This window comes from Trichechus manatus, unplaced genomic scaffold (assembly GCF_000243295.1).
Source record: "Trichechus manatus latirostris isolate Lorelei unplaced genomic scaffold, TriManLat1.0 scaffold00196, whole genome shotgun sequence".
Taxonomy (NCBI): Eukaryota; Metazoa; Chordata; class Mammalia; order Sirenia; family Trichechidae; genus Trichechus; species Trichechus manatus.
The window spans coordinates 2,173,620-2,198,664 of record NW_004444132.1 but is presented as its reverse complement, the minus strand read 5'-3'; the positions used below and the strand labels follow the sequence as shown (position 1 = coordinate 2,198,664).

Sequence of the window (25,045 nt, the reverse complement as noted above, 5' to 3'; positions counted from 1 at the left end):
ACCATGGCTTGGGTCAAGCATACCTTAGTCCTCAGAGTGACATCTTTGCTTTTCAACACTTTATAGAGGTCTTTTGTAGCTGATTTGCCCAATGCAATGTGAGCTATGCATTATCCAATGTTGTTATGAACCAGTTAAGCCTTTTATTAGTATATATGTTGTTATAGAAAGCAAATAATATTTAAATTTTACCAAAGCATGATAAAGGTTGATTTTATATTCAACTACAGGTTCTTCTGGGCCCCTACTGAATTTCTATTCTGAAAATTGTGCTTGTGGGATTTTTTTGTTAGAAGAACTTTGTGGCTGCTGTTTTATCAAGATGATTGCAACACCAGTGAAACATCCAGGAATTCACTTGTCTTCAGAGGCATCTCAAAGGAGAAATATGTCTATGCATGCAATCTTTTTTGACAGCATTCCTTCAGGCACACTTACTCCTATAAAAGATTTGGTGAGATATCAGAAATCTTCTTTAAAATTAAATGACCGTAAAAAGAATCAGTTCCTAGAAATGGCAACTTTTAATAATAAAGAAATATTTCAGTCTACTGTGCTAGCAGAGGCTACCGTCTCTAACAGTTCTCTTGATATCAGTGTTATAAAGCCCAACAAGGATAGATTAAAAAATAGAGAAAATTATGAATCACCAGGAAAAATATTTCAAAGAATGAAAGAAAAAGTACTGCGTGATAAGCAAGAACAAGCATCAAGAAACAATTGTTTGTTGGAACCACTGAAAAGTGAAAGTAATAAAATCTTGACTCCTAATAGAGCTGAGAAAAGACTACTGAAGCATACCTACGTCTGTGAAGAAAAGGAAAACAACCAACCATCACAATCAGTTAACAGTTCACTAAAAGGTTAGTTTTATTATTTGTTGTTTAAAAAGCTATAAAGTCTTAAGTGCTTAATGTGTCAGGTACTGTTTTAGATGCTTGGGATACAGCAGTGAGCAAAATAGACAAAAATTCCTGCCCTCGTGTAGCTCATATTCAGGTGATAGGGAGACAGATAATTCACATATTAAGAAAGTAATTTTTATAGTACAGTCCAAGAAGAGAAGTGCTATAGAAATAAAAAAGTAGAGTAAGGATGATGGGGAGATTAGAGGGGAGATGTAATTTTTAATGGGGTGGTCAAGATAAGCTTCAAAATGAGAAGGTGGCATTTGAGTCAAAAAATTGAAAGGTAATATTTGTAGATATCTTGGGGAATGGGAAAGGATGATCTAGACAGGGAACAGCTGGTACCAATGCCCTAAGATAGGAGCATGACTGACAAGTTTAAGTTCTAGTTATGAGGTTAATGTGTCATGGAGTAAGTAGACAGAACTGGGGAGGAGGGGTAGATTATAGAGAGTCAGGTAATGTAGAGCCTTATAGGTGAATGTAAGAGTTTTGGCTTTTACTCTGAGTAAAATAAGGAACCACTGGAGGGTTCTGAGCAGAGGAATGACTAGATATGACTTATGTTTTTAAAATATTCACCCTGGCTGTTGATTTGAAATGGAAAGAGTTATTGCAGTAATGCAGGTGAGAGATGGTGTTAGTTTGGTCCATGTGGTAGCGGTAAAGATGAGAAGTTGTTGGATTCTGGATATATTTTGAAGGTAGAGCGCATAGGATTTGCCCTAGATTGGGTGTGAAATGTAAGAAAGTGAGACATAAAGGATGACTCCAGGGTGTGTTTTGTTTTGCCTTAACAACTGGAAGGACAGAGTGATTTAACTGAAATGGGGAAGGCTGAAGGAAGAACAGATGGGCTCAGTAGTTAAAGTTTTTTCATGTTAATTTTGATATGTCTACTAAAAATCTAAGTGTAGGTGTGAAGTAGGTTGTTGGAAAAAAAATTAGATGGAATTTAGGGAAGTGATCCAGGCAAGAAAAATACACTTGGGAATCATTAGCATCAAAATGGTATTTAACACTATGAGATTAAATGAGATCATCAAGGAGACTGAGTGTGGAAAGAGGAAAGTTCAAGGGCTGAGTCCTGGGGCACTCAAATATTTAGAAGTTAGAATAAAGAGTTGAGACTAGTGAAAATCACTGAGAAGCTAACAAAGAAGAAAGAAAACCAGGAGAGTGATAGTTTGGAAGCCAAGAGAAGAAAATGTTTTAAGGAGGAAGGAGTCAAGAGCTGTGTCTAATGCTGCCAATCAGTCAAGTAAGATGAAGGCTGGAATTTGACCATTGGATCTTGCAGTTTGGAGGTCATTGATGAGGGCAATTGTGGTCGAGTGGTAGGAGCAAAAACTTGATTCAAGAGGGTTCAAGAGAGAATGTGAGGAGAAACATTAGCACTGGTGAACATAGACAACTCTTTTGAGAAGTTTCACCCTAAAGGGGAGCAGAGAAATAATGGGCAGTGTGGTTAAGAGAGGTTTTATTGTTGTTGTTTTTAATGATTGGTGAATGATCCAATAGGGAGGGGAAAACTGATGTCATTGAGTAGTTGAGAAGGAATAGAATCTAACGACTAAGTAGAGATTTGGCCTTATTTGTCTTTACTGCATTGCCCTGCCATTTCCAGTAGAATGGCTTAAAGAAGAAACAGAAACTTATCACCTTTTTTTTTTTTTTTTATTATTGTTGTTGTTGAGACTACACAGAAAAACATACACCAGTTCAACAGTTTCTGTGTGTACAATTCAGTGACATTGGTTTACATTCTTCGAGTTGTGCACCCATTCTCACCCTCCTTTTCTGAGTTGTTCCTCCTACATTAATATAAACTTACCACCCCCTAAGCCTCCTGTTTAATCTTTTGAGTTGTTCTTGTCAGTTTGATCCCATATAGAAAAAGCCTAATGCTCAAGGCAAACATTCACTGGTGACGAAGTGGTTAAGAGCTACGGCGCACTATGGCTGCTAACCAAAAGGTCAGCAGTTTGAACCCACGAGCCGCTCCTTGGACATCCTGTGGAGCAGTTCTGCTCTGTCCTATAGGGTCACTGTACTAGTTAAGCTAAATTAACTGTTTGATTTTAAGAAGATGTCGGGATATTTTTGGTTTAAGGTTTAAAGATTGTCTCAGAGCAATAGTTTCAGGGATTCATCCAGCCTCTATGACTCCAGAAATTATGAAGTCCATGGGAATTTGAAATCCTGTGCTGCGTTTTCCCCTTTTTGATCAGGACTTTTCTATAGAATCTTTGCTCAAAATGTGCAGTAATGGTAGAAGAACCATCCAGTTCTTCTAGTCTCATGGCAAAGGAGGCAGTTATTCATGGAGGCAATTAGCCACAGATTCCATATCCTCCTCCTATTCCTGACTCTCCTTCTTCGTCTGTTGCTTCAGCGAACAGAGACCAGTTACTGTGCTTTGGATGGCTCCTTGTAAGCATTTAAGACCCCAGGCACTATGCAAGGAACTAGGAGGTAGAACAGAAGCACTAAACACGTTATTAGACCAATTTCCTGGAATATCTCATGAAGCCATGACCTTATCATTTCTTTTTATGACACATGTCATTATAATAAAGTCTTTAGGTTAAGATTCTAAAACCAAAGTGCTTACTTATTAAAGCATAATCATTACCAGTTGTTTTCAAGTATAATATTTGAAATTAAACAAAAAAATAATTGAGTTCTTTCTTCTCTGGTGTCAATTTTAAGTCTATTATCTTCCCTTTTCTTTGTGAAAGAAACCCATTTCTGTATTCAAAAAACATAAACTTTAAAGACCTAGGCTATAAAGCAGAATAAACTGTAAAGAACACTATTAGACCCTATTTGTCTGGTTGATAAACCTACCACTTTTGTGCCTTTGAAGGCCTGCTAAAGAAATGTGAACCAAAAGCCAAACCTGTTGCCATCAAGTCAATTCCAACTGATAGCAACCCTACAGGACAGAGTAGAACTGCCCCGTAGGATTTCCAAGAAGTGGCTAGTGGATTCAAACTGTCAGCCTTTTGTTTAGCAGCCAAGCTCTTAACCACTGTGCCACCAGGGCTCCCACAAAGAAATGTCAAACGGGTATAAATTAAGGTTGAGTATGCTGTTAGGTCTCAACTTTTTGTTATTTAAAGTTATAACTATTCAACTTTTTGTGTTTTAGAGTTTACAGTAACCAGAAGCAGAATTTTCAAGACTGGGTGGCACCTCATATATAACCCTAACTAAAGCCATTCATTTTACAAATGAGGAAATAGGCCCAGAAAAGTCATTTGACTTATTCTGGGTTACATATCTGATTTTTGCCAGCACCACAGTTATATTCCAGATCTCCAGGCTTCCAAGTTTAGTAATAACTTTTGCCTAGAGCTGGCAAGTTGTAACATGAAGAAATAAAAAAAAAAAATTATTTATCTGTGTAACATAGGTGTACATAGTGGGATGAAGGCATGAGAGAGTAATAAAGGGAAAAATTTTGTAGATGTCATGTATTAAAAGATATGCTATGCTCATCCGATCATTACTGAACTAAGTGTATCTATTCCAAGATTTTGAAAATACATTTGTTTTTTTTTTCAGTAACTAATACAATTCCATTTCTTTTCTTTTAAAAAAAAAAAAAAAAACTCAACCCCAGTCAAGGAAGTTCCTCTAGACTCATCAAATATTTAAAATAATATTTAAATAATATTTTCTTTCCAGTCAAACAGAAGATTCAACATCAGCAAGAAAAGAAGGGACCCCTGCACAATTTAACTTACGGTAAAGTGCTTTTTGGTTTTTTTTTTTTTTTCAGTTTTTAACTCGAATGTATTGCTGTATGTTCTGGATAAGTATTTTCACTGTATGGGGAATAAGCATTGACGGGATAAAAGCTTGAATCTTAAAAGCCAGGAGCACTCAGAGAAAGACTGCATAGGAGGGTGGAATATTCCTAACTTGAGGACTTCTTTTTAGTATATATAGTTTTAAATTGACTATTTTATTTCTCTCTGTTTTAATTTCATGTGGCCCTTCTATAACTTTTGTTGTTTATTTTTTGCAGAACTTCTAATTCTGAAGCAAGAACATGAAAATATTTCAGCTGCAGGAGTCTCATTAGGTAGAGCTCAGTCAGCTAAACAAAATTTTCACTCAAAAGAGAATACAGTTGCAACCACTAAGTCCATAAAGGGAACATTTGTTTTAGAAAGTATTGATTCTGCCTATGAAAAATCCCAAAATAGTACTGTTGAGACTCTCAGTACTAATTGTATTCCTACTAGTAATGGCAGTCAGTTAATGGTTTCTGAGAGTAAGGTGACAACAGAAGGGACTTCACAACAAGAAACTAAGGAAGGAAATGAAAAACCAATATCCAGAGAGACAGATCTTCTGTGTTCCATGAACAGTACATGTAAAATTGTACTTGCAACTCCAAGACTTAATATAACAATACCTCGAAGATCAGAAAGAAAGAAAAAGCTTTCTCCACCAAATATATTTCAAACTATTACAAATGGAGCAAAAAAAAATAAGGTAGGGAAATTTTTAAGGCAGATATTTATTTCTGTTCTTATCCACATTCTTTGAGAGCTTGAGTTCTTATGCTTTCTCATTACTAACAATGGCTTCATTTTCATGTTTTATTATGATTTAATATAGAGGCAGCATGGCCTCTGTAGTGAAAAGAGCCATGGGTTGAAACTAAGAAGACCTAGGTGTTAAGTCTTACCTTCCTGTATTACTGTAGTTGTATAGCTTTCAATAATTAACTTATTCCTTTTGGGGATGAACACTGAGTTCCTTCCTGCTCTTAATTACTTTTACTTTTTTCTGATTCTTGGGATACTATTAACAGAGCCATTGAAATATAAAGGAATTATGACATCTGAAGATTTAAGAATTTTCCTGGTGTAACTTATGCCTACCTACATTTTTGGTTAATTTCCCAGAGAGGGATAGTCATAAAACAAATGACCGTATATTTTCAACTCCTCTTGCTATACAAAATGTCCAAATATGCCAGATATCACTCAATCACAGCATGAAGAGGAACCTTTATTTGCTCCCTCTTGTATTTCCATGTGGAAATTCCTGCTAGAATTACACTTGAGACCTTTCCCAGATCCCCTCAGTCACTTTTTCCAGTTGGTAAAGTGAATTGTCAAATTTGAGAGAAGGAATTGAGCAAACTCAGCCTCTCTGGGCTTCTCTTTGGTCTGATAGGGTATATACTGGTTTACTTACTCATATGTACAGTAAGCTAAATTATTTAGCTAGGCTCTTCCCCTGTAAGAGGATAGCCTACAGTTTTGGGAGTCAATTCAGATTAAGAAGGAATTTTACAGAGTCCATTTTGGCCACATATCTCTTCTATAGTCTTTAAACCAGCTTTTATCATTATTATAATGCCTTTGCTGGTTTTGACATCAGTTTTAATACTGTCTCTTCCAAACATTTTCTTCAGCATTGTTTTAAACTGTATATAGCAACCCTTGAATGGGTTATTGTATTGGTTTAGTGGGTCATAACTAGCATTTAAAAAATAAATAAAATGGAATACAGTGGAAAGTATTAGAACAGAATGCATGTATTAAGGGTAAGCATTGTTTTGTGAAAATTTTGTTTCAGTTATATATGTATGTGTGTACTAGACTCTAATATAGAATATTTTTATCAGTCATGGTCATAATTTGAAATACTGCTTCATAGAATTTGATGTTTATGTGTTAGTGGGGATGGGGGATGAGGGGGGCGCATAGAGCCCCTCTGCTCCAGGTTAATCTTTTTCTTCCCACCTTTGCCCGCCCTCCCATTCCCCAACACTTCCCAGATTACCATTAAAAATTTAAGAAGGAATGTATAAATAGAACTGATCATTTGCTACCCTCTAAGACTGTAGCCTTCAAAATGGAGCATTGCATTCCTTTAAGAATGCTTAGTTTGGACTTTTAGCCTTTCCAAGGAGTATAGTGGGCACGTACAGTTTTAAGGGAATTTCTTAATCCTCAACTTACGTACTCTTTCCTAAAAACATACCTGTCAATTAGGCCTTTCCTTTCACAATCTGCTCTTCTCCTTTATAAATCTTCTCACCCATTCGGAATTATTCTGGTACATCTTCCTAAAGTATTGTCAGTTTTTGTAAATAAAATTTTATTGGGATACAACCACATCCATTCATTTACGTATTGTCATTTTCATGCTACAACAGCAGAATTGAGGGATTGCAACAGAGACCATATGGCCCTCAAAACCTAAAATGTTTACTGTCTGGCCCTTTACAAAAAAAGTTGGCTGACACCTGCCTAAATGTATAAAAACCTAGGAGGCATCAAACAAGAGGAGATATACTGGTGTGTTAAAAAAATTAATGACTTATGGTTAGATAACAAACTCTTTATGAATCAAATGGCTTCCAATTCTTTACTTTCGGAAAATTTGAAAGATCTAATAATTCATGGTAGTAGATCTGTGTGATATTTTTGGCATACAAGGTAGGAGTGCAGATAATTGAATGATGCTGCAATAAAAAAATTTTTCCATTCTTATCTGCTTATTGATGTGACCAAGGATTCTCAGTGCTTGCTATATTTTATATTCTCATCTATAACATGAAAAATAGAAATAGGATTGATGCTGAAACTCTCTCACTTTGGCAGTGAGTAATATTTACTCACAAATACATGAATTTAAAAAAATACCATTCATTAAGAAATACATTTCCAATAAAATTTTACTTTTTATGCTCAATAAGTATCAAAATTTGTAAAATATTAATACATGATCAGTTATATACGGTTAATAATTGTAATGATAATACAGAAGAATTTTTAAACATTTAGAGCCTTATAACTAGGAGAAATTTTTTAAAGTTACAGATATATATGTGTGTGTGTGTGTGTGTGTATATATATATATTTATTTATATATATATATATATATATATATAAAACACTTTGTGAAAAGAAAGGCCTAAATGGCAGTGTGTGTGTGTGTGTGTGTGTGTATATATATTGCTCAAAAAGTAAGATAGGGTGATCAATAAAAGACTTTAGAATATCAAACTATGTTACCAGTTTCCCTCGAGTCAGCTCCAACTCATGGTGACATTATGAATAACAGAATGTTGCTTTGTCCTGCACCATCTTCATCTAGGTGATATCTCAATGTGTTTATTGGAAATTACACTTTTTGCAAATATTTAAACTTATGATGAAAAGTTTAAGATATTGACTTAGAAATGTGTGAGAGGCTGCATAGTTTTTCACAATTCTTCTTGCGGGTGGATTGAGCAAAAAAGTTTGAAGAGAACTGTTCTCAGAGACCCCACAGTACTGATTCCATCATCTCTACAGTGCTTTTTATGTCAGTTACCACAAGAATTCCAAGCTTCCTACGACTTATCTCCATACAGTTCCATATATCCCTTAGTTGTGACCCAATCTCTCACTCATCCCCAACTCTCCACACCTTATATTGTGCCCTCCTGAACTCAAGGTATATCATCAGCAAAATGATCTGTTCTCAATCTTCGGTAAATATTCTGTGAGTCTTGGTCTAACTAAAGTAAGACTTCTACAAACAGCCTTCTCAAGTGGTGACTGTTTTCTCTCCCATATCCCACATTCCATTGGATGTGGAGATGATATATAAGGTGTATCTGTCTTGCGCCTCATTGCTACTTCAGGCTGTTTTCCTACATCCTCTCTAAAGTCACCCAGCTCCCCTCCCAGCTTCTTTGAAGCACATGTTATAAAACTTAACCTCTCCTTGCCCCCTATTGTTAAAATTATCTACAGTACAACCTCCTGCTCACAACCTTGCATCCTTGTTGTTATGTTTGACACCTGTTACTGTTTCTTCTACTACTACTTCTGTCATCATCTCTGGTGACATCAGCATCCATGTAGATGATCCATCCAACCCCTTTGACTTCTTGATCTTCAGTGACCTTTCCTGTCTTCACCCTCTACCATCATCATACCCCCATAGCTTGTCATTGCCAGTAGATGCACCAAATTCTCACTTTCAAGCATCATACTTACTCTCACTGCTAGCTCCTATCTTTCCAGATCATTCTCTCTAGCACTCTTCCCCGACCCCTCTCCTGCATCATCAGTCCTCTGACCCCACTAAAACAGCCTTAAATCCATCAACCCTCTCTTGTCATTATTTCCCTCTTTCTGCCACATAGATTCCTTGGTATATCATTATAATCATTCCTTTGACTAAACTCTCAACTCTCTCTATTGTTTTTCCTTCTGTTCTCCCTTGGCAAAATCCTAACCCTGGTTAAATTTAACTCTTCTTGCTGCATACCTATACCTGAGAAGCTGAAGAGAGCTAAAACAAAACACACAACCATGCTGACTGGTCTCATTTTAAATATGACAAACCATGAGTGGGCTCTCATTATTGTCAGTCAGTCCTGCTACATTTCACTTATCAATTCACACTGACTTTTCTAGAAGAGTACCTTATGCTTTCTCCCCTAAAACCTCCAAACCTCTTCCCTCCTCCTCATTTTCAATTCACTGAGAACCTCATATTCCCATCATCAAATCTACCAACCTACCTGTGGCTGTATCCACATACTCTGGTTTCCCTTCCATTAAAATGGATGAACAATTTGTGTCCCTTTTTGAGGCCAGTTCATTTCTTCTTACTACTTTAAGAACTTTGCCCTGCAATTATCCCCTCAATTTTTCATCTTCTCTGGATCATTCTCATTAGCATATAAACAGGTTGAAACATGACCTACGTTTTTTTAAAAAAAGGTAAATAAAAAAGCCCACCTTCTCTTTATCCCATATCCCTCTCTGCTACCATCCCATTTTTTTGTTTCCATTACAGCAAAACAGCTTGAGAGAGGGTATATGCATTAACGGTTTTAATTTTTTCTCCTCCCATTCTTTAACATGTTCCGCTTTGGATATTCATATTCACTACTTTATGAAAATTGTTCTTTTCAAGTGCACCAATGATCTCTGTATCACCAGATCCAATTCTAATTCTTTACTCAGTCTCTCACTAAGGTTTGACACAGTGAACCATTCGTTCCTTCTCAAAACATTCCATTGTTTTTTCTCTTGGACTCCAAGATATCTCTCTCTTTTCATTTTCTACTACCCCACTGGCCATCCCTTCTCAGCCCCCTTCCCTGCTTCCTCTTTTTCTACCGAACCTATAATGTTGGAATTCTCCAGGAATTAGTCCTAGAAATGTTTTCTTTACCTACACTATCTAGACTATGTCACCCAGTACCATAGCTTTAAATTTCATCTCTATGCAGATAGCTCCCAAATATATATCTTCAGCACAGAACACTCTCCTAAACACCACACTCATATATGCGATTGTCTACATGACTTCTCCATTGATATCTGATAGGCATCTCAAATGTAACATGTTAAAAACTAAAGTCTTGATTGTTTTCCCCATAAGCCTTCATTGTGTCCTGTATCAGTGGTGTTTATCAGCTCTAATATCAGTAAATAGTAATTCCATCCCCCCAAGTACTTAGGCAAAAATCTTAGATTTATCTTGGACTCTTGTTTTTCTCTCATACTCCACAAACTATATAGAAATCCTGTTGGCTCTAATGACCACTTCTCACTGCTTAACCACCACCTCCTTGTCTGAGTCACGGTAATCTCTTGGATTACTACAATAGCCTAGTGGTCTTCCTGCTTCCACTGTTGCCTGTCCCACCCACTCCCGACTTCTGTCTGTTTTCCAGACAGAATATATAATCTTTATATATATATAGTCCATTCTCTACCCAGCAGCCCCTTAAAATATTAAATCATGTCACTCCCCTGCTCAAAATAATCTAATAACTTCCTATCTCAAGAAAAAAAAAATGAGCTTTTACCACGTTTTGCAGGACTCTACATAATTCAGTCCCTGGAGATCTCCAATTTTACCTTTTATCATTCATCTTGCTTACTCCTTTCAAGCTAACATGCCCTGCATGCTATCTACTTAGAGCCTTCACACTTGTTTCCTCTGCCTGGGAGAATCTACTCACTCATTCCTCACTTCATTCAGTTCTCTGTTCTGAGACCTTCCCTGACTGTCCTACCTAAAAAAGCACCCTTAGTTATCTAACACCTTATATTATTTTTATAGTATTATCACTGCCTGACTTTTTTTTATTTGTTAGGATACTCCCCTACCTCCCCACTCGCTGCCACCTGCAACAGGCACATTAAAATGTTTGCTCTAGGAGGGCAGCTGTTTGGTTTGGTTTCTCACTGAATCTTCACTGCCTGCAATAGTGCTTGGCAGGTAGTAGAGCTCAACGAATATTTGTTGAATGAATAATGAGTGAACATTTTCATACATAAACAGTATGGTAAAGGGGTCATAGATCCAGAATTCCCAGGTTTATAACCTGTGTATGCCACCAACTAACTGTGTGTGACATGGGCAAGTTATCTAACTAGACTTTACAGAGTTTCTTTATAAAATGAAAATAAGAGTACCTTCCTCCTAGTGTCATTATGAGGATAACATGAGTTGGTGACTCTCAGTTGCTTGGAACATTGCCTTAGTGTTAGCTATTTAATACCATCTCCATCTGACTGATTCTTTGATCCATCTCAGATAGTTCCAAATGTGGAAGTAGAAGAGAAAAAAGAATGTTACTTTGCCCTCTTCCCAAATCCTACCTCTAATTTTCTTAAATGAACATAATTGAGGAGAAATGCAGTAACAAAGAACGCCCGCTCATTTTAGCAACTTTTCCATAGTCGGTATAAAACTGGAGAATTTGTCTACATGTAAATTTATAATTTTACATGTAAATGGCCATTCAGTTCATTCTGTGAATTTTGGTTTTATTTCTCATCAGAAGTAGTTCAATGTTAAGTTGTTATGAAATACAGACAATTTTTTTACACAGATGTTCACAGAATTTTTCCTTTATAATGGAATCTTATGTGTACTAAAATATTCTACGAGCTATTCAGATGTTTGCTTTGGAGTAGAATGTTGTTAAGTATAGGCTACTAGTGATCACCTTTATAGTTTATAGAAATTGAAATGAAACTTCAAATCTGCTTTGCAATACAAAAGGGAAAAAAATGCTCTGACTTTTTAGGGACAAAAATGATAGTGAAATGTATATAACTGACTTTTTTTCCAGGTTATTAGGTCTTTTGTGGGACTTGGTGTTTTAATGAATACCTTGGGACTTTAGGTGATTGTTTTTCTTGTGTTTGAGATATTTGATATAAGAATATTTGAAGTATGATTGCTTGTGAATTGTAACACTGTGCAGTACAATGTCACTTTAGTCTTTTTCTCCCTTCATCTTTTCTGTTTCGTTTTAAACAAGAGTTTTACTTTATTGCTATTGAAAATAGAATGTGATCCTTATACAGATGGGTACTAAGGAATCATTTGGGTTACTTACATGAACTTTTTTATGTAAATTAATTTTGTAATGCTTATGCTATAAGTAATACAGAAAATATGTACTTTGTTTTGTGCTTGATTAGGTAGTCCAACTACAGGAATGGATGATTAAAATCATCAATGATAACACTGCTATATGTGTAGAAGGAAAATTAATGTAAGTATAACATTTCAATTTTTTTTTAAATAAAACCTATAGTAAAATAAAACAGTTGTTTATAAGAGCTTAAAAGATGGATGGGAAACAGCATCTCCCCACAAAATAAAGACTTCCTAAAGAAGTTATTAACTGAAGGCACAAAAAAGTAAAATAACAGTGCAGATCCTGACCATGTTGTTACCAGCCTTCTTGCTTTTGCCTGTTTATTTAAGCTATTTTTAAAATAGTGACAGCTCACATTTGTATAGTATTTTATTCTTTTCAAAGGTGCTAGAAAGTGGGCTGATATTATCTGCTTAATTATATATGACCAGTTAATATTTACTACATGGATTTCAGTCCAGATTCTCCCATCTGAATTGGAACAACTAGATATAAATTACTGATCCAGAAAAGGAATCAAAATTACTTTAGAACGTTTCCATACAACTACATGTTAAGTAATCATTGGTGCACTTTCTCATTCTTCCTAAGTGAGAGCATCATCAGGTAAGTGGGTCTTGCCTAGATCTGCTATTTTATTAAGCACTGCTTCCAACTTTTCAAAACCAATTTCATAGTGGTAAAAAATTTTGGAGTAATAGGTTGTAAGAAAATCATATAGGCTATCACTGTTCAAGGTACTCACTTGGAAGTGTGTAAGTTGAATATATAAAATCCATGGTGCCCACTGTTTCTGCCTGGCTGATACTCATTTCCTTAAAATCCAAGAGGCAGTGTAGATTAGCTTAGTTCAGTTCCCATTGCTGCTGCTTACTAGCTGGAATGACTTGGGCAAGTCACTTATCCACTTTCAGTCTCAGTTTCCTCATCTGTACAATGGTGATAATATTACCTACATTATGAGTTGTTTTGAGGATTGAATTGAGTTAATATTTATAAGACTTAGAAAAGTGCTATAGGGCAGTTCTGCTCTGTCCTGTAAAGTCTCTATGAGTTGGAATTGACGGCAATGGGTTTTGGTTCTTAATTATTATGCTTGTACTTAGTGGGTTTATTATTATTAGTTATCTGATGAATGAGAGATTATTCAACATTTATCTAATAAATCTTCATGTTTTGTTCTTTCTATTTCATAGTTTTTCTTAGCTTCAGTTAAAGAAATATAAAGAGTAGATTTATGAATCAGTGACTTGATAATGCTGCTGGTTTGTTTTTTCCCCCGGAACATCTTTTTGGTACTTCCCAAAATGGAAGCTAAAAACATTTGGCGGAATAGTCAGGGTAAAAAAACACAAGGTTAGATGGCTGCAACTACATAATTGCATGAAAGCTAACACGTGATAGCCCCCTGAGGAGAGGGACAGGGAAATAATTATTTGGCAGCTTTACATTAGGTAAGCTGGAATTGCAAGCATCATTAACATCAGATATTTAGAGGAGGCCCATTTCCAAGTTAATGATATATTTTATAGTAGGCACATGTTATAATTATACAGTATACAGTATACAACAGTATAATTTCTTGGCGCATACTCTGAGTGTCACACCGGCCAAGCAGTTTGAGTTCTGCTGCAGTCTTTTGCCCTCAAGTATTTTGTAATTAGTTTAATTGTTAGTTTAGCTAGAGTGCAAACTTATGATTTTCTATTATAAATTTGTATACTTTTATATATACCTTGTGACTGATGGTAAAATGTGAATATTTTGGCCTTAACTAAGTATTTTTTTCTCCTAGAGATGTCAGTGATATATATTGGCACAGTAATATAATTATAGAACGTATTGAGTACAACAAACTTAGGACTTTATCAGGCAACATTTATGTATTAAAAGGAATGATAGACCGGATTTCCATGAAAGAAGCAGGTAATAACTGTCATAATTAATAGATTTTTTTTTTTTAATATGTGAAGCAATTAACCATGTTTCTAATAGTATATATATTTTTTACTTTTTAATTAGGTGTTTTAAAATTATGACTCAACCAAAAATAACAATTAAAACAGAATTGACCACATTATATAAAGCTATGATTATTTTTCTCTGATTTAATCATTACTATTGATGGTTTAGGAGCCCTGGTGGCACAGCAGTTAAGCGCTCGGCTGCTAACCAAAAGGTCAGCAGTTCAAACCCACCAGCTGCTCCATGGGAGAAAGATGTGACAGTCTGCTTCCATAAAGGTACAGGGTTGGAAACCCTATGGGCCAGTTCTCTTGTGTCCTATGGGGGCACTGAATGAGAATCAACTCAATGGCAATGGGTTTTTTTTTTTTTTAATTGGTAGTTTAAATAACTTCTCTGATTACAAAAAATTTCAGGTGAAATACTCCTTATTCCTCATAAATAAGGAGTATTTCACCTGAAATTTTTTGTAATCAGAGAAGTTAGAAGATAGAATTTTGCAAGACCAATGACGTAGTCATCAGAAATCCTTTTTAAACAACATGAATGGTGATTATGCACATGGACGTTGCCAGATGGCATTAAATTGACTACATCTGTGCAAAGAGATGATTGTTGTTGCTCTTAGGTGCCACTGAGACACTTCCAACTCACAGCAACTGTCTTAGTTATCTAGTGCTGCTGTAACAGAAATACCACAAGTGGATGGCTTTAACAAAGAGAAGTTTATTCTCCTATACTCTAGGAGGCTAGAAGTCCAAACTCAGGGTGCCAGCTCCAGGGGAAGGCTTTCTCCCTCTGTTGGTTCTGGGGGAAATTCCTTGCCATCAATCTTCCCCTTGTCTAGAAGCTTCTCAGCGCAGGGACCCCAGGTCCAAAGGACGCACTATTCTCCTGGCTCTTGTTTTTTGGTGGTATGAGGTCCCCCTGTCTCTCTGCTCGCTTTCCTCTTTTATATCTCAAAAGAGATTGACTCAAGATACAGTCTAAACTTGTAGATTGAGTCCTGTCTCATAAACATAACTGCCTCTAATCCTGCCTCATTAACATCATAGAGGTAGGATTTACAACACATGGGAAAATCACATCAGATGACAAAATGGTGGACAGTCACACAATATTGGGAATCATGGCCTAGCCAAGTTGACATACATTTTTGAGGGACACAATTCAATCCATAACAGCAACCCTGTGTACAACAGAACAAAACACTGCCTGCTTCTGTGCCATCCTCACAATTGTTGTTATACTTGAGCCCATTGTTGCAGCCATTGTGTCAGTCCATCTCATTGAGGGTCTTCCTCTTTTTCACTGACCCTTTACCAAGCATGATGTCCTTCTCTAGGGATTGGTCTTTCCTGATAACATCTCCAAGGTACATGAGACAAAGTCTCATCATCTTTGCTTCTAAGAAGCATTCTGGCTGTACTTCTTCCAAGACAGGTATGTTTGTTCTTCTGGCAGTCGATGGTATTATTCAATATTCTCTGCCAGCCCCATAATTCAAAGGCGTTTATCCATCTTCAGTCTTCCTTATTAGCTGTCCAACTCTTGCATGCATAAGAGGCGATTGAAAATACCATGGCTTGGGTCAGGTGCACCTTAGTCCTCAAAGTGACATCCTTGCTTTTGCACAAGGTCTTTTGCAGCAGATTTGCCCAATGCAATGTGTTGTTTGATTTCTTGACTGCTGCTTCCATGGGCGTTGATTGTGGATCCAAGTAAAATGAAATCTTTGACAACTTCAATCTTTTCTCTGTTTATCATAAAGTTGCTTATTGGTCCATTTGTGAGGATTTTTGTGTTTGTTTTTTTTTTTTTTTATGTTGAGGTGTAATCCATCCTGAAGACTGTAGTCTTTGATCTTCATCAGTAAGTGCTTCAAGTCCTCTGCTTTCAGCAAGAAAGTTTGTGTCATCTGCGTATCGCAGGTTGTTAATGGGTCCTCCCCCAATACTGATGCCCCATTCTTCTTCATATAGCCCAGCTTCTCAAATTATTTGCTCAGCATACAGATTGAATAAGAATGGTGAAAGCATACAGCCCTGACACACACCTATCCTGACTTTAAACCACGCAGTATCCCCTAGTTGTGTTCGAATGACCGCCTCTTTGTCTGTGTACAGGTTCCACATGAGCACAATTAAGTGTTCTGGAATTCTCATTCTTCACAATGTTACCCATAATTTGTTATGATCCACACAGTCAAATGCCTTTTCCTAGTCAATAAAACACAGGTAAACCTATTTCTGGTATTCTCTTTAAAGCCCACATCCGTCTGACATCAGCAATGATATCCCTTATTCCATGTCCTCTTCTGAATCCAGCTTGAATTTCTGGCAATTCCCTGTTGATGTACTGCTACAAACACTTTTGAATGATTTTCAGCATAATTTCACTTCTATGTGATATTAATGATATTGTTCGATAATTTCAGCATTCTGTTGGATCACCTTTCTTTGCAGTGGGCACAAATATGGATCTCTTCCAGTCAGTTGGTCAAGCAACTGTCCTCCAGATTTCTTGGCATAGACAAGTGAGCACCTCCAGCACTGCGTCTGTTTGTTGAAACATCTCAATTGGTATTCCGTCAACTCCTAGAGCCTTGTTTTTCACCAATGCCTTCTGTCAGCTTGAACTTCTTCCTTCAGTACCATCGGTTCTTGATCATATGCTACTTCCGGAAATGGTTAAACATTGACTGGTTCTTTTTGGTACAGTGACTCTGTATTCCTTCCATCTTCTTTTGCTGCTTCCTGCATTGTTCAGTTTTTTTCCCTTGGAATCCTTCAGTATTGCTACTCGAGGCTTGAATTTTTTCTTCAGTTCTTTCAGCTTGAAAAATGCTGAATGTGTTCTTCCCTTTTGATTTGCAAACTCCAGGTCTTTGCACATTTCTTTATAATACTTTACTTGGTCTTCTCAAGCCACCCTTTGAAATCTTCTGTTCACCCCTTTTACTTCATCATTTCTTCCTATCGCCACCACTTATCCATCAATTTGTCATATTGTGGTGGTGGCTTGTGTGTTGCTGTGATGCTGGAAGTTATGCCACCAGTATTTTAAATATCAGCAGTGTCACCCATGGTAGACAGGTTTTAATGGAGTTTCCAGACTAAGACAGACAAGGAAGAAGGACCTGGTGGTCTATATCTGAAAACACTGGCCAGTGAAGACCTTATGAATAGCAGCAGAACATTGTCTGGTACAGTGCCGGAAGATGAGCCCCTCAGGTTGGAAGGCATTCAAGCGACAAGTAGTACAGCTTCCCTTTCCTTAGAACCTGATCCTTTTCCTTGGCAGTGAGGTGGAGCCCTACCTACTCTGAAGTAATTTCGTTTCTGCACCTTTGTAACTGATCTCAGGGTGTCAGCGAGGTGTGAGGGGGAGGGCTAGAGCTGCTGAGGGTGTAGGGTGCAAGCATACCGTCCTTCCAGCATGGCCTTTGACCCAGCGTTAGGTGCCGTACCTGTCGCTCGGTGCCCTTTGCTGCCATCCATGTGTTTGAATAAAGTCTGAAATACTGTGACTTTTTTTTCGTCGATAAAGACAATGAAACAAAGTCACCAGTGACCTCTACATTGCTAAATCCAGTGTATACTTGACACAGTTAATGACATTTACCTCTTTGAAACACTTTCTTTACTTGACCTCTGAAATACCGTATTTCTGATTTTCCTGCTACCTCACTGCTTGTGCCGTCTTAGTTATTTCTTTCTTTCTTTACCTCTAAATAACAGGGTAGGCTGGAGGGTTCTTTCTATACTCAGTGTTATGCTGATTTCTTTTAGGCTTTAAATATCATCTATATGATGATAACTGCCAAATTTATATCTCCAGCCAAGTTTTCTCCCCGAACACCTGACTCATTTTCCATCTGCCTATTTGGCATTTCTGGTAGGATGTCTATAGGAATCTCACACTTACATGTCTAAAACCTAATCTTCTGCCTTAAATCTGCTTACTTTACTGTCTTCTCCATTTTCCCATGCTTCCAGTGGCTTGCCAAAATACTTGGAGTCATCCTTAAATCCTCAGTTTCTCTTACACCCAGATCTAATGTGTCAGTACATCCTATTGGCATTATCTCCAAAATACATCTAGAATGTATACCTCCACTGCACCACTGTGGTCCAAACCTCCGTTATCTTTTGTCTGGATCATTGCAGTAGCCTCCTAACTGGTCTCATTGTTCTTCCCCTTGCACTTTGACAGATTCTACTCAAAATGGCAATTAGTACAGTCCTGTTAAATGTAAGTCAGATTCTGTGATCTTGCTGAGAATCTTTCCATAGCTTCCCACCTCACCCAAAGTAAAAGGCCAAGTCACTATAATGACCTCAAGGCCTCACATACTCTTTAATGCTCCCCCAGTGCCTCCATTACCTGTGTGAGTAGCCTCCTAGTACGAGCCTCTCCTCACTCTACTTCAGCTACACTGATCTTCTTATTCTCCAAACATGCCAGGCACACTCTTGCTTCATGCCCTTTCACTTGCTGTTCCATCTGCTTCTAGTATTCTAATTCCAGGTTGCCATAAGGCTCTCATGTCATTCAGGAATTAACTCAAGTGGCTCGATGGCAGTGAGAAAATCCTCACTAGCCATCGTTTTTAAAATTGCTTCACATCCTATTCCCACTTCCCCACCTGAACACATTGGTATCCCTATCCTCCTTCCTTACATAATTTTTCTCCATAGCATTGATGACCATCTAAAAAACAAGATATTTTGCTTTGGTTTACTTTCTGTTTTACACTAGAAAGCAGGTTCCATGAGTATAGGAATTTTTTATCTCTTTTGTTAACTGCTGAATCCTTAGTATCTATGACAGTGCCTGGCACACAGTATGTAGTAAGTACATATTTCTTGAATGATATAATGAATTAATGATATCTCATGTCTGTTTTTTTTTTCCCCCATTGATAAGCAGGATATCCAAACTATATCATAAGAAAGTTTATGTATGGATTTCCAAAAAATTGGAAAGAACATATTGAAAATTTTCTAGAACAATTAAGGTAAAATGTTTTTTTAACTTTCTTGTATAATTTACATTCAATAAAACACACACATTTTAAGTATACAATTCAATGAACTTTTTACATATGTACATACTATGTAACCAATGTAAAGTGGTTTAAATTTTTGTTTTAGAAATGCCAGTTTTGAAGCTCTCTTTGACCTTAAAAGACTTTCAGAAGGCAATGAAATTTTACTAGAAATTCTGCCATATGGAATAAAATTTTAAAAGAAAATAAAAACTTTGACATATTTCAGGGGGTCATCCTTAATCACCTATCCTTCAAGTGACGTGTAGCTGTTAAACACTAAAGTTCTTAGACATTTTTTCATTAATTCATTCTCTCAGTAATTATTGAGAGTCAGCTAGTTGACAGACACAGGGGTTGGCACTGGGGAAACAAAGAATTGATTGATTCTTACCCTTAAGGATCTTATAAGGGATACAAGATGTAAGTTAACTAATCACAGTGCAGTGTAATAGCTTATAAATAGAAGTTGGCAAGTTTTTTCTGTAAAGGGCTAGATAGTAAGTATTTTTGTGGGCCTCTGTCTGTAAATATTATACTGCCTCTGTTGCAACTATTCAACTCTGCCTTTGTAGTGGGAAAGCAGCCATAGACAATACATAAATGCGTGAGCATGGCTGGGTTCCAATAAAACTTTATTTACAAAAACAGGTGACCAGCAAGATTTATTGCATAGTTTTCTGACTCCTGACTTATAATATCAGCTTAAGTAGGAATTACAGGAACATAGAGTAGGAAGCACTTAAAGAGGTTATATTTGAGTTGTTTGGCTTAAGACTTTATACTTGAGTCTTTTACTGAGACAGGGTAGGGGGTTGTGGTAGCTATAAAGAATTGAATAATGTAAAATTAAGAGTAATCATTGCTGGGGGTTGGTGGGGAGGGAGCCTTTATCCCAGGAGGCTTCATTTGTTGATTTGTGGGTTTAGTTTTTTGTTTTGTTTTTGAGAACCAATGCTAGAGGAAAAATAGTGTAATTGTTTTTAGGACTTGTGAAAAGAAAGGAAAAAAGACCAGAAAAAAACAGAAAACTGGAAGATCTGTCCCTAACATACCCAAATCGTTGAAAAATAATGCAGGAGAAAACCAAACAGATGTCCTCCAAAGAGGCAGCATCACTTATGACCTTGATTGTGATAACTTGGGTATGTTTGCTCTTTTTTTTTCTGTTGGTGTAGTAGTAAATTCTTACATGTGCTCTATTTATTATTTATAATGTATATAATATTGTGTTCTTTGACTTATACTGACCTAAAATTCCTGCTTTTTTAATAATAAAGGAAGAGAAAATACAGTGCACACTGCTCATGGTCAGCATTCAGCTTACTTCATTAAATATCATCTTTTGATTCATAAAAACACCAAAGAGCATTGATAAACATATCGATGAAATATGACTGTTCTTTCCATTTCCTAGACCTAAGCCTATATTAAAGATGCCTATATTTTTGTACTAAATTTCATTTCTACTAAAAGACAAAACCCGTTCCCTTTCATGGAGGACTTACAACAACTGACATACTCCTTTTGAATGGCCATTGCTGTAAAGAAAGCTGGCAGCACTGTTTTCTGTGCCAATTCTTTGCAATTGTCACACTATAATCTGCCTCACATTCTACCCCACCCTTGAAAAAAACTATGAAGTTAATTACAGCCCTTTCTAGATAATACAGATCAGTAAAAGTTAAAGACTCTTGTATAAATTTCTGCCGATTTTACCTTGACTTTGTAACTATGAGCTTTACAGAACTTCAAGAGTTTAGGATTGCTTCTGCCAAAAACAAAGTACCATACTGAATGTAAATCTACTTCCATATCTCCCTATAAACTCTCCCCTTTCCAACGTCCTCCCTTGATACTTTGCTTATGCTTTCTAGAGAAAGGGGTCAATTAAATATGTAGGTGACTGCTTGCCCAGAGGTAGTAAAAATTAACTTCTTACCATTGCCCCAGTTCTTCTCAGTCCTTTCTCATTTTATCAAAAGTCATTCTATTTCCTCTAAATTAGGCATATTGCTTATTGTCATTGCTAGACCATCCCGGTACTGCAGCACCTGTTATTTACTTCTAAATAAAAAATACCTCTAAAAGTATATCTCACTTTCGATCATTTGTTAAACTTGAGTCTTTAGTATTAGATCGCATCGTCTCTTTTTCCCTCTTTTCTCTTACTTAGAGCAGCACTTTCCAGGAATTTAAGCTTAATTGTGAATACTGTTTGTGAAGTGTTTGAGAAAACAAGTGGCAAGTGGGGTAGAATACAAATTTAAAAAACTAAAGTTTGGTAAATTATTTTACATGCCACCTGTGTCGACAGGAAAATCATACAACAAACTTAACCTTTCAAGACCTAACTATTTTCTGCTTTGAATTTTTTGTTGATTCCATGTGTTTTCATTAATGGAAGCATGCTAAATCATTGAGCATTGTTGAATTTTTGGTAGGTAGGAAGAATTTTTTTTTTTTTTTTTTTTTTTTTGGCCCTTACCAACATAACTATCTTCAGAGGCCCAAGGGACATACATTGTCCCACTAATTCTACCCCAGGCACCCCCCCAGAGTTCCAGGGGACACATGGTGTCCCAAAGAAAATTTTTCAAAATTTGTTTCCGAACAAAAATGCACACGCCTCATGTAACACCCTGTAGAAACAGTAATTTGTGGCACACACCTGTTTTTTCTCTTTCCAACAGTCATAAAGGCCCCTGCCTTGCAGCAGCATGCACTGTCAGTGGGAAAGCAGCTTCCCAATGAATCAGAGAGGCAGAAAAATGTGGGTGGGCAACCGTATATTCCAATGGTCATGAAAGGATTAAAGCACCTTCCATGATAGGTGTTAGCATCTGTGTTAGGTGTTGGGAACTTAGATGAATAAGATGTGATGCCTCCCCTTGGGAAGTTCAGTTTAGTGGCAGATATTACTGTGTTCTGTTATGGTTGTATTATTCTAGTTTGATTCATTGAATCTGTTTTTTGTGAAATTGTTAGATTTTGAGTAGCTTCATATCACAAAGTTATTTTGGGTGGTGGTGGTGATGGTAGTTATTATCATTACACTTTCCATGAGAAAACAACTATAAAATAACACAAAACCACAGCTAACACTAAACCACTAAGATTATTCAAAGTGGCAGCCCATGATAATTTGTTGTGATTGTGTTTGTGTGTGTGTTTTAATGACTTACATAAAATGTGGTTTTCTGTATTAGTACTATAATCTGCATATCATAGTATTGCTCCTGAAGTGTTTTATCTGTTATTCCACTTAGCAGAATATATTATAAAGGATCTATTATAATACCATCCTCCTCCACTATATTGTAATATTCTCAAGAGTAGGGACCATCCATAGTGCATCTTCAAGTACAACTTATAGAAAAATAACAAAAACATTTTTACAGTTATGAGTCCTTTTTAACTTAACTAGAATTTCAGCCCAATAACCATTTGTTGAAAATGAATTATATTCTATACGATTTGGTTTTGTACACAATTTTAATTAACACAAATTTAGTTATATATTGAAATACACAAACTAACCGAAACATAAGAATTCCTTATACATGAAGACATATGAAGGAAACAAAGTTAGAGCTATTACCTTTCTATTATTGATGTGCAGTTAGGATGAATAGGAATATGTAGTTACAAAGAGGGCTAACTTTACTATTCTGTCTTTAGATCTGACCGAGGAAATCCAAAACAGATAGTTATGAATAATATAGCTGTCCAGTTTTTCTTTATTTTTTGGAAGAGAATACAAGTCATTTGAACAAAATTTGACCCTATGCAGAATGATTCTGACCAAATGAAGTTGTTTCATATCATATTCAGATTATAACAAATCTTTGTGACAAATTGGATATAGACAGATTATTTCAAAGTGAATTCTTTAATGTGGAAAGGCAGTTTACCTTTTATGTAATTTACAGAAATCTCCATCTTTGTACTCATAGAATTGAAGAATAATAAGTGCAGTATGTTGCTAGGAGCTACAGAATTAAACGTTTGCCATAGTAATCGCGAAAATAAACTACCATTAAAGCTCCCAGATGACCAAATAAATAATACTATTCAAAATGGAGGGAAATATGACTTATCTAACCAGGTAAGCTTTTACTATGTACTCTTTGATGTGTAGAGGAATATATGATACTACTGAAAAGGTTCAGGACCAAATCAGAAGACATGAGTTCTGTTTATAAGTATCAGCTTTTCATTAGCTTTGGGATTGTAGGTAAATCTTGGGTTGGATATTTATTTTCCCAGTCTCTCATTGTGAAAGTGTAGGCAATAGTAACAAAAGTTTTAGCTCTCAGGGTAAGATTTAAATTAAATAAGATATATATGAAAGCACTTGAAACAGTGTTAAATCAATAGAAGAGACACGTGAGAAGTAGTGGATACCTAGGTAGTGCTTCCAAAGCTCAAGCTATGGCAAATGAGTTTCTGAATACCTCCTTAATGGAATCTGTCAGAACCATAAATACCTAGAAATTTGTATGCTTTGTTTTGAAGGAATTAATTGAAAAAAAAGAATATAAAAAGCTGTCTTCAAAGAAACTTGAAAATTGTGAAAGAACAAATGAAAGGATAATTAAAAGTCAGAAGCAAGGTAATATATCCTTTATGGTTTTATGATGATAAACAGACAGGTAATATTTGAAATATTTTAATATATAAAAGTGATCTTATAAATTCCCAAACCTAAAATGCTAAGCTTAATTTATCTTAATGGTTATAAATGTTTTTGTTTGTTTGTTTCTTTTTAACATAAGATGAGTTGCAGAATAAAATAATCCATTAAACATCAGACTTATAGGTTTGCCTCCTTTAACCTATGTGCTAAGTAATTTTGTTTAAATCACAAAATTATATAGCATTTTAAATATGCTATAGGAATGTTTAAAGACTGTGAGTCATTTTATTAAATTAATATAATAATTTAGTTTTGTGTAAGTGTGGATTTTCAGAGTGATTTTCAGAAAGATTAACTGAAATCCTGAATACCAGAATTTAAAAAGCCTTTGCTCTAAACATCAGCAAGTTTAAATTTTCATGCTGAGTTAAATCTGTCAGTTTAGTGGCTTTTTTTTCTTTTTATAAGTGAAAAGACGTTAAAGTTAATAACACTTCTAATTAAGTGTTGTAAGAAGTAGAAAGGAAAACAGTACTACTTAGACTACCAAATTCATAGGACATGGATTAAAGTATCCTGAATATGCTGAATCTTTATTCAAATATGTTATTAAAATTAATAAAAACATTCTAAATAGAAATGTTTTGTTAGAATGTTCAAATTTTCAAATTTCCAATTGAACATTTGAATTGGATGTATATGAGGAATTAGAAGAAAACACTTCCTTGTAATTTGAATATTTGATGCCAGTGAAAAATCTTATACAAACTTTCTAGATTTCTTTTGATTAGTATTAGTTCTCCATGAATTATAATTTAGGGGATTCTTTTCTCCCCAGCATTCAGTATTGCCCATCAACTTTCATTTCGTCATTCATCTTGTAATATGGCACATAATATGATTTACAGTTTATAATTACAATTTGATAATTTAAAGTTAAAATTTCACACTAGGAAAGTATTAGCCCAAGAGACAGAAAGGGCCACATAAACCAGAGACTTCATCAGCCTGAGACCAGAAGAACTAGATGGTGCCCAGCTACC

General features: G+C 36.0%; 1 protein-coding gene across 1 annotated transcript in view; it reads left to right on the top strand.

Moving 5' to 3' along the window:
* MIS18BP1 (MIS18 binding protein 1) overlaps positions 1 to 25,045 on the top strand; it is a 48,168-nt gene that overhangs the window by 6,780 nt on the left and 16,343 nt on the right. Inside the window, exons 2-10 of the mRNA XM_023741997.1 lie at positions 231 to 863; positions 4,602 to 4,661; positions 4,945 to 5,417; positions 12,389 to 12,462; positions 14,144 to 14,274; positions 19,246 to 19,333; positions 20,351 to 20,508; positions 23,320 to 23,471; positions 23,882 to 23,978. Coding sequence (XP_023597765.1) covers positions 323 to 863; positions 4,602 to 4,661; positions 4,945 to 5,417; positions 12,389 to 12,462; positions 14,144 to 14,274; positions 19,246 to 19,333; positions 20,351 to 20,508; positions 23,320 to 23,471; positions 23,882 to 23,978 — 1,774 coding nt within the window. The 5' untranslated portion in view covers positions 231 to 322. The remainder of the gene's footprint in view (positions 1 to 230; positions 864 to 4,601; positions 4,662 to 4,944; positions 5,418 to 12,388; positions 12,463 to 14,143; positions 14,275 to 19,245; positions 19,334 to 20,350; positions 20,509 to 23,319; positions 23,472 to 23,881; positions 23,979 to 25,045) is intronic.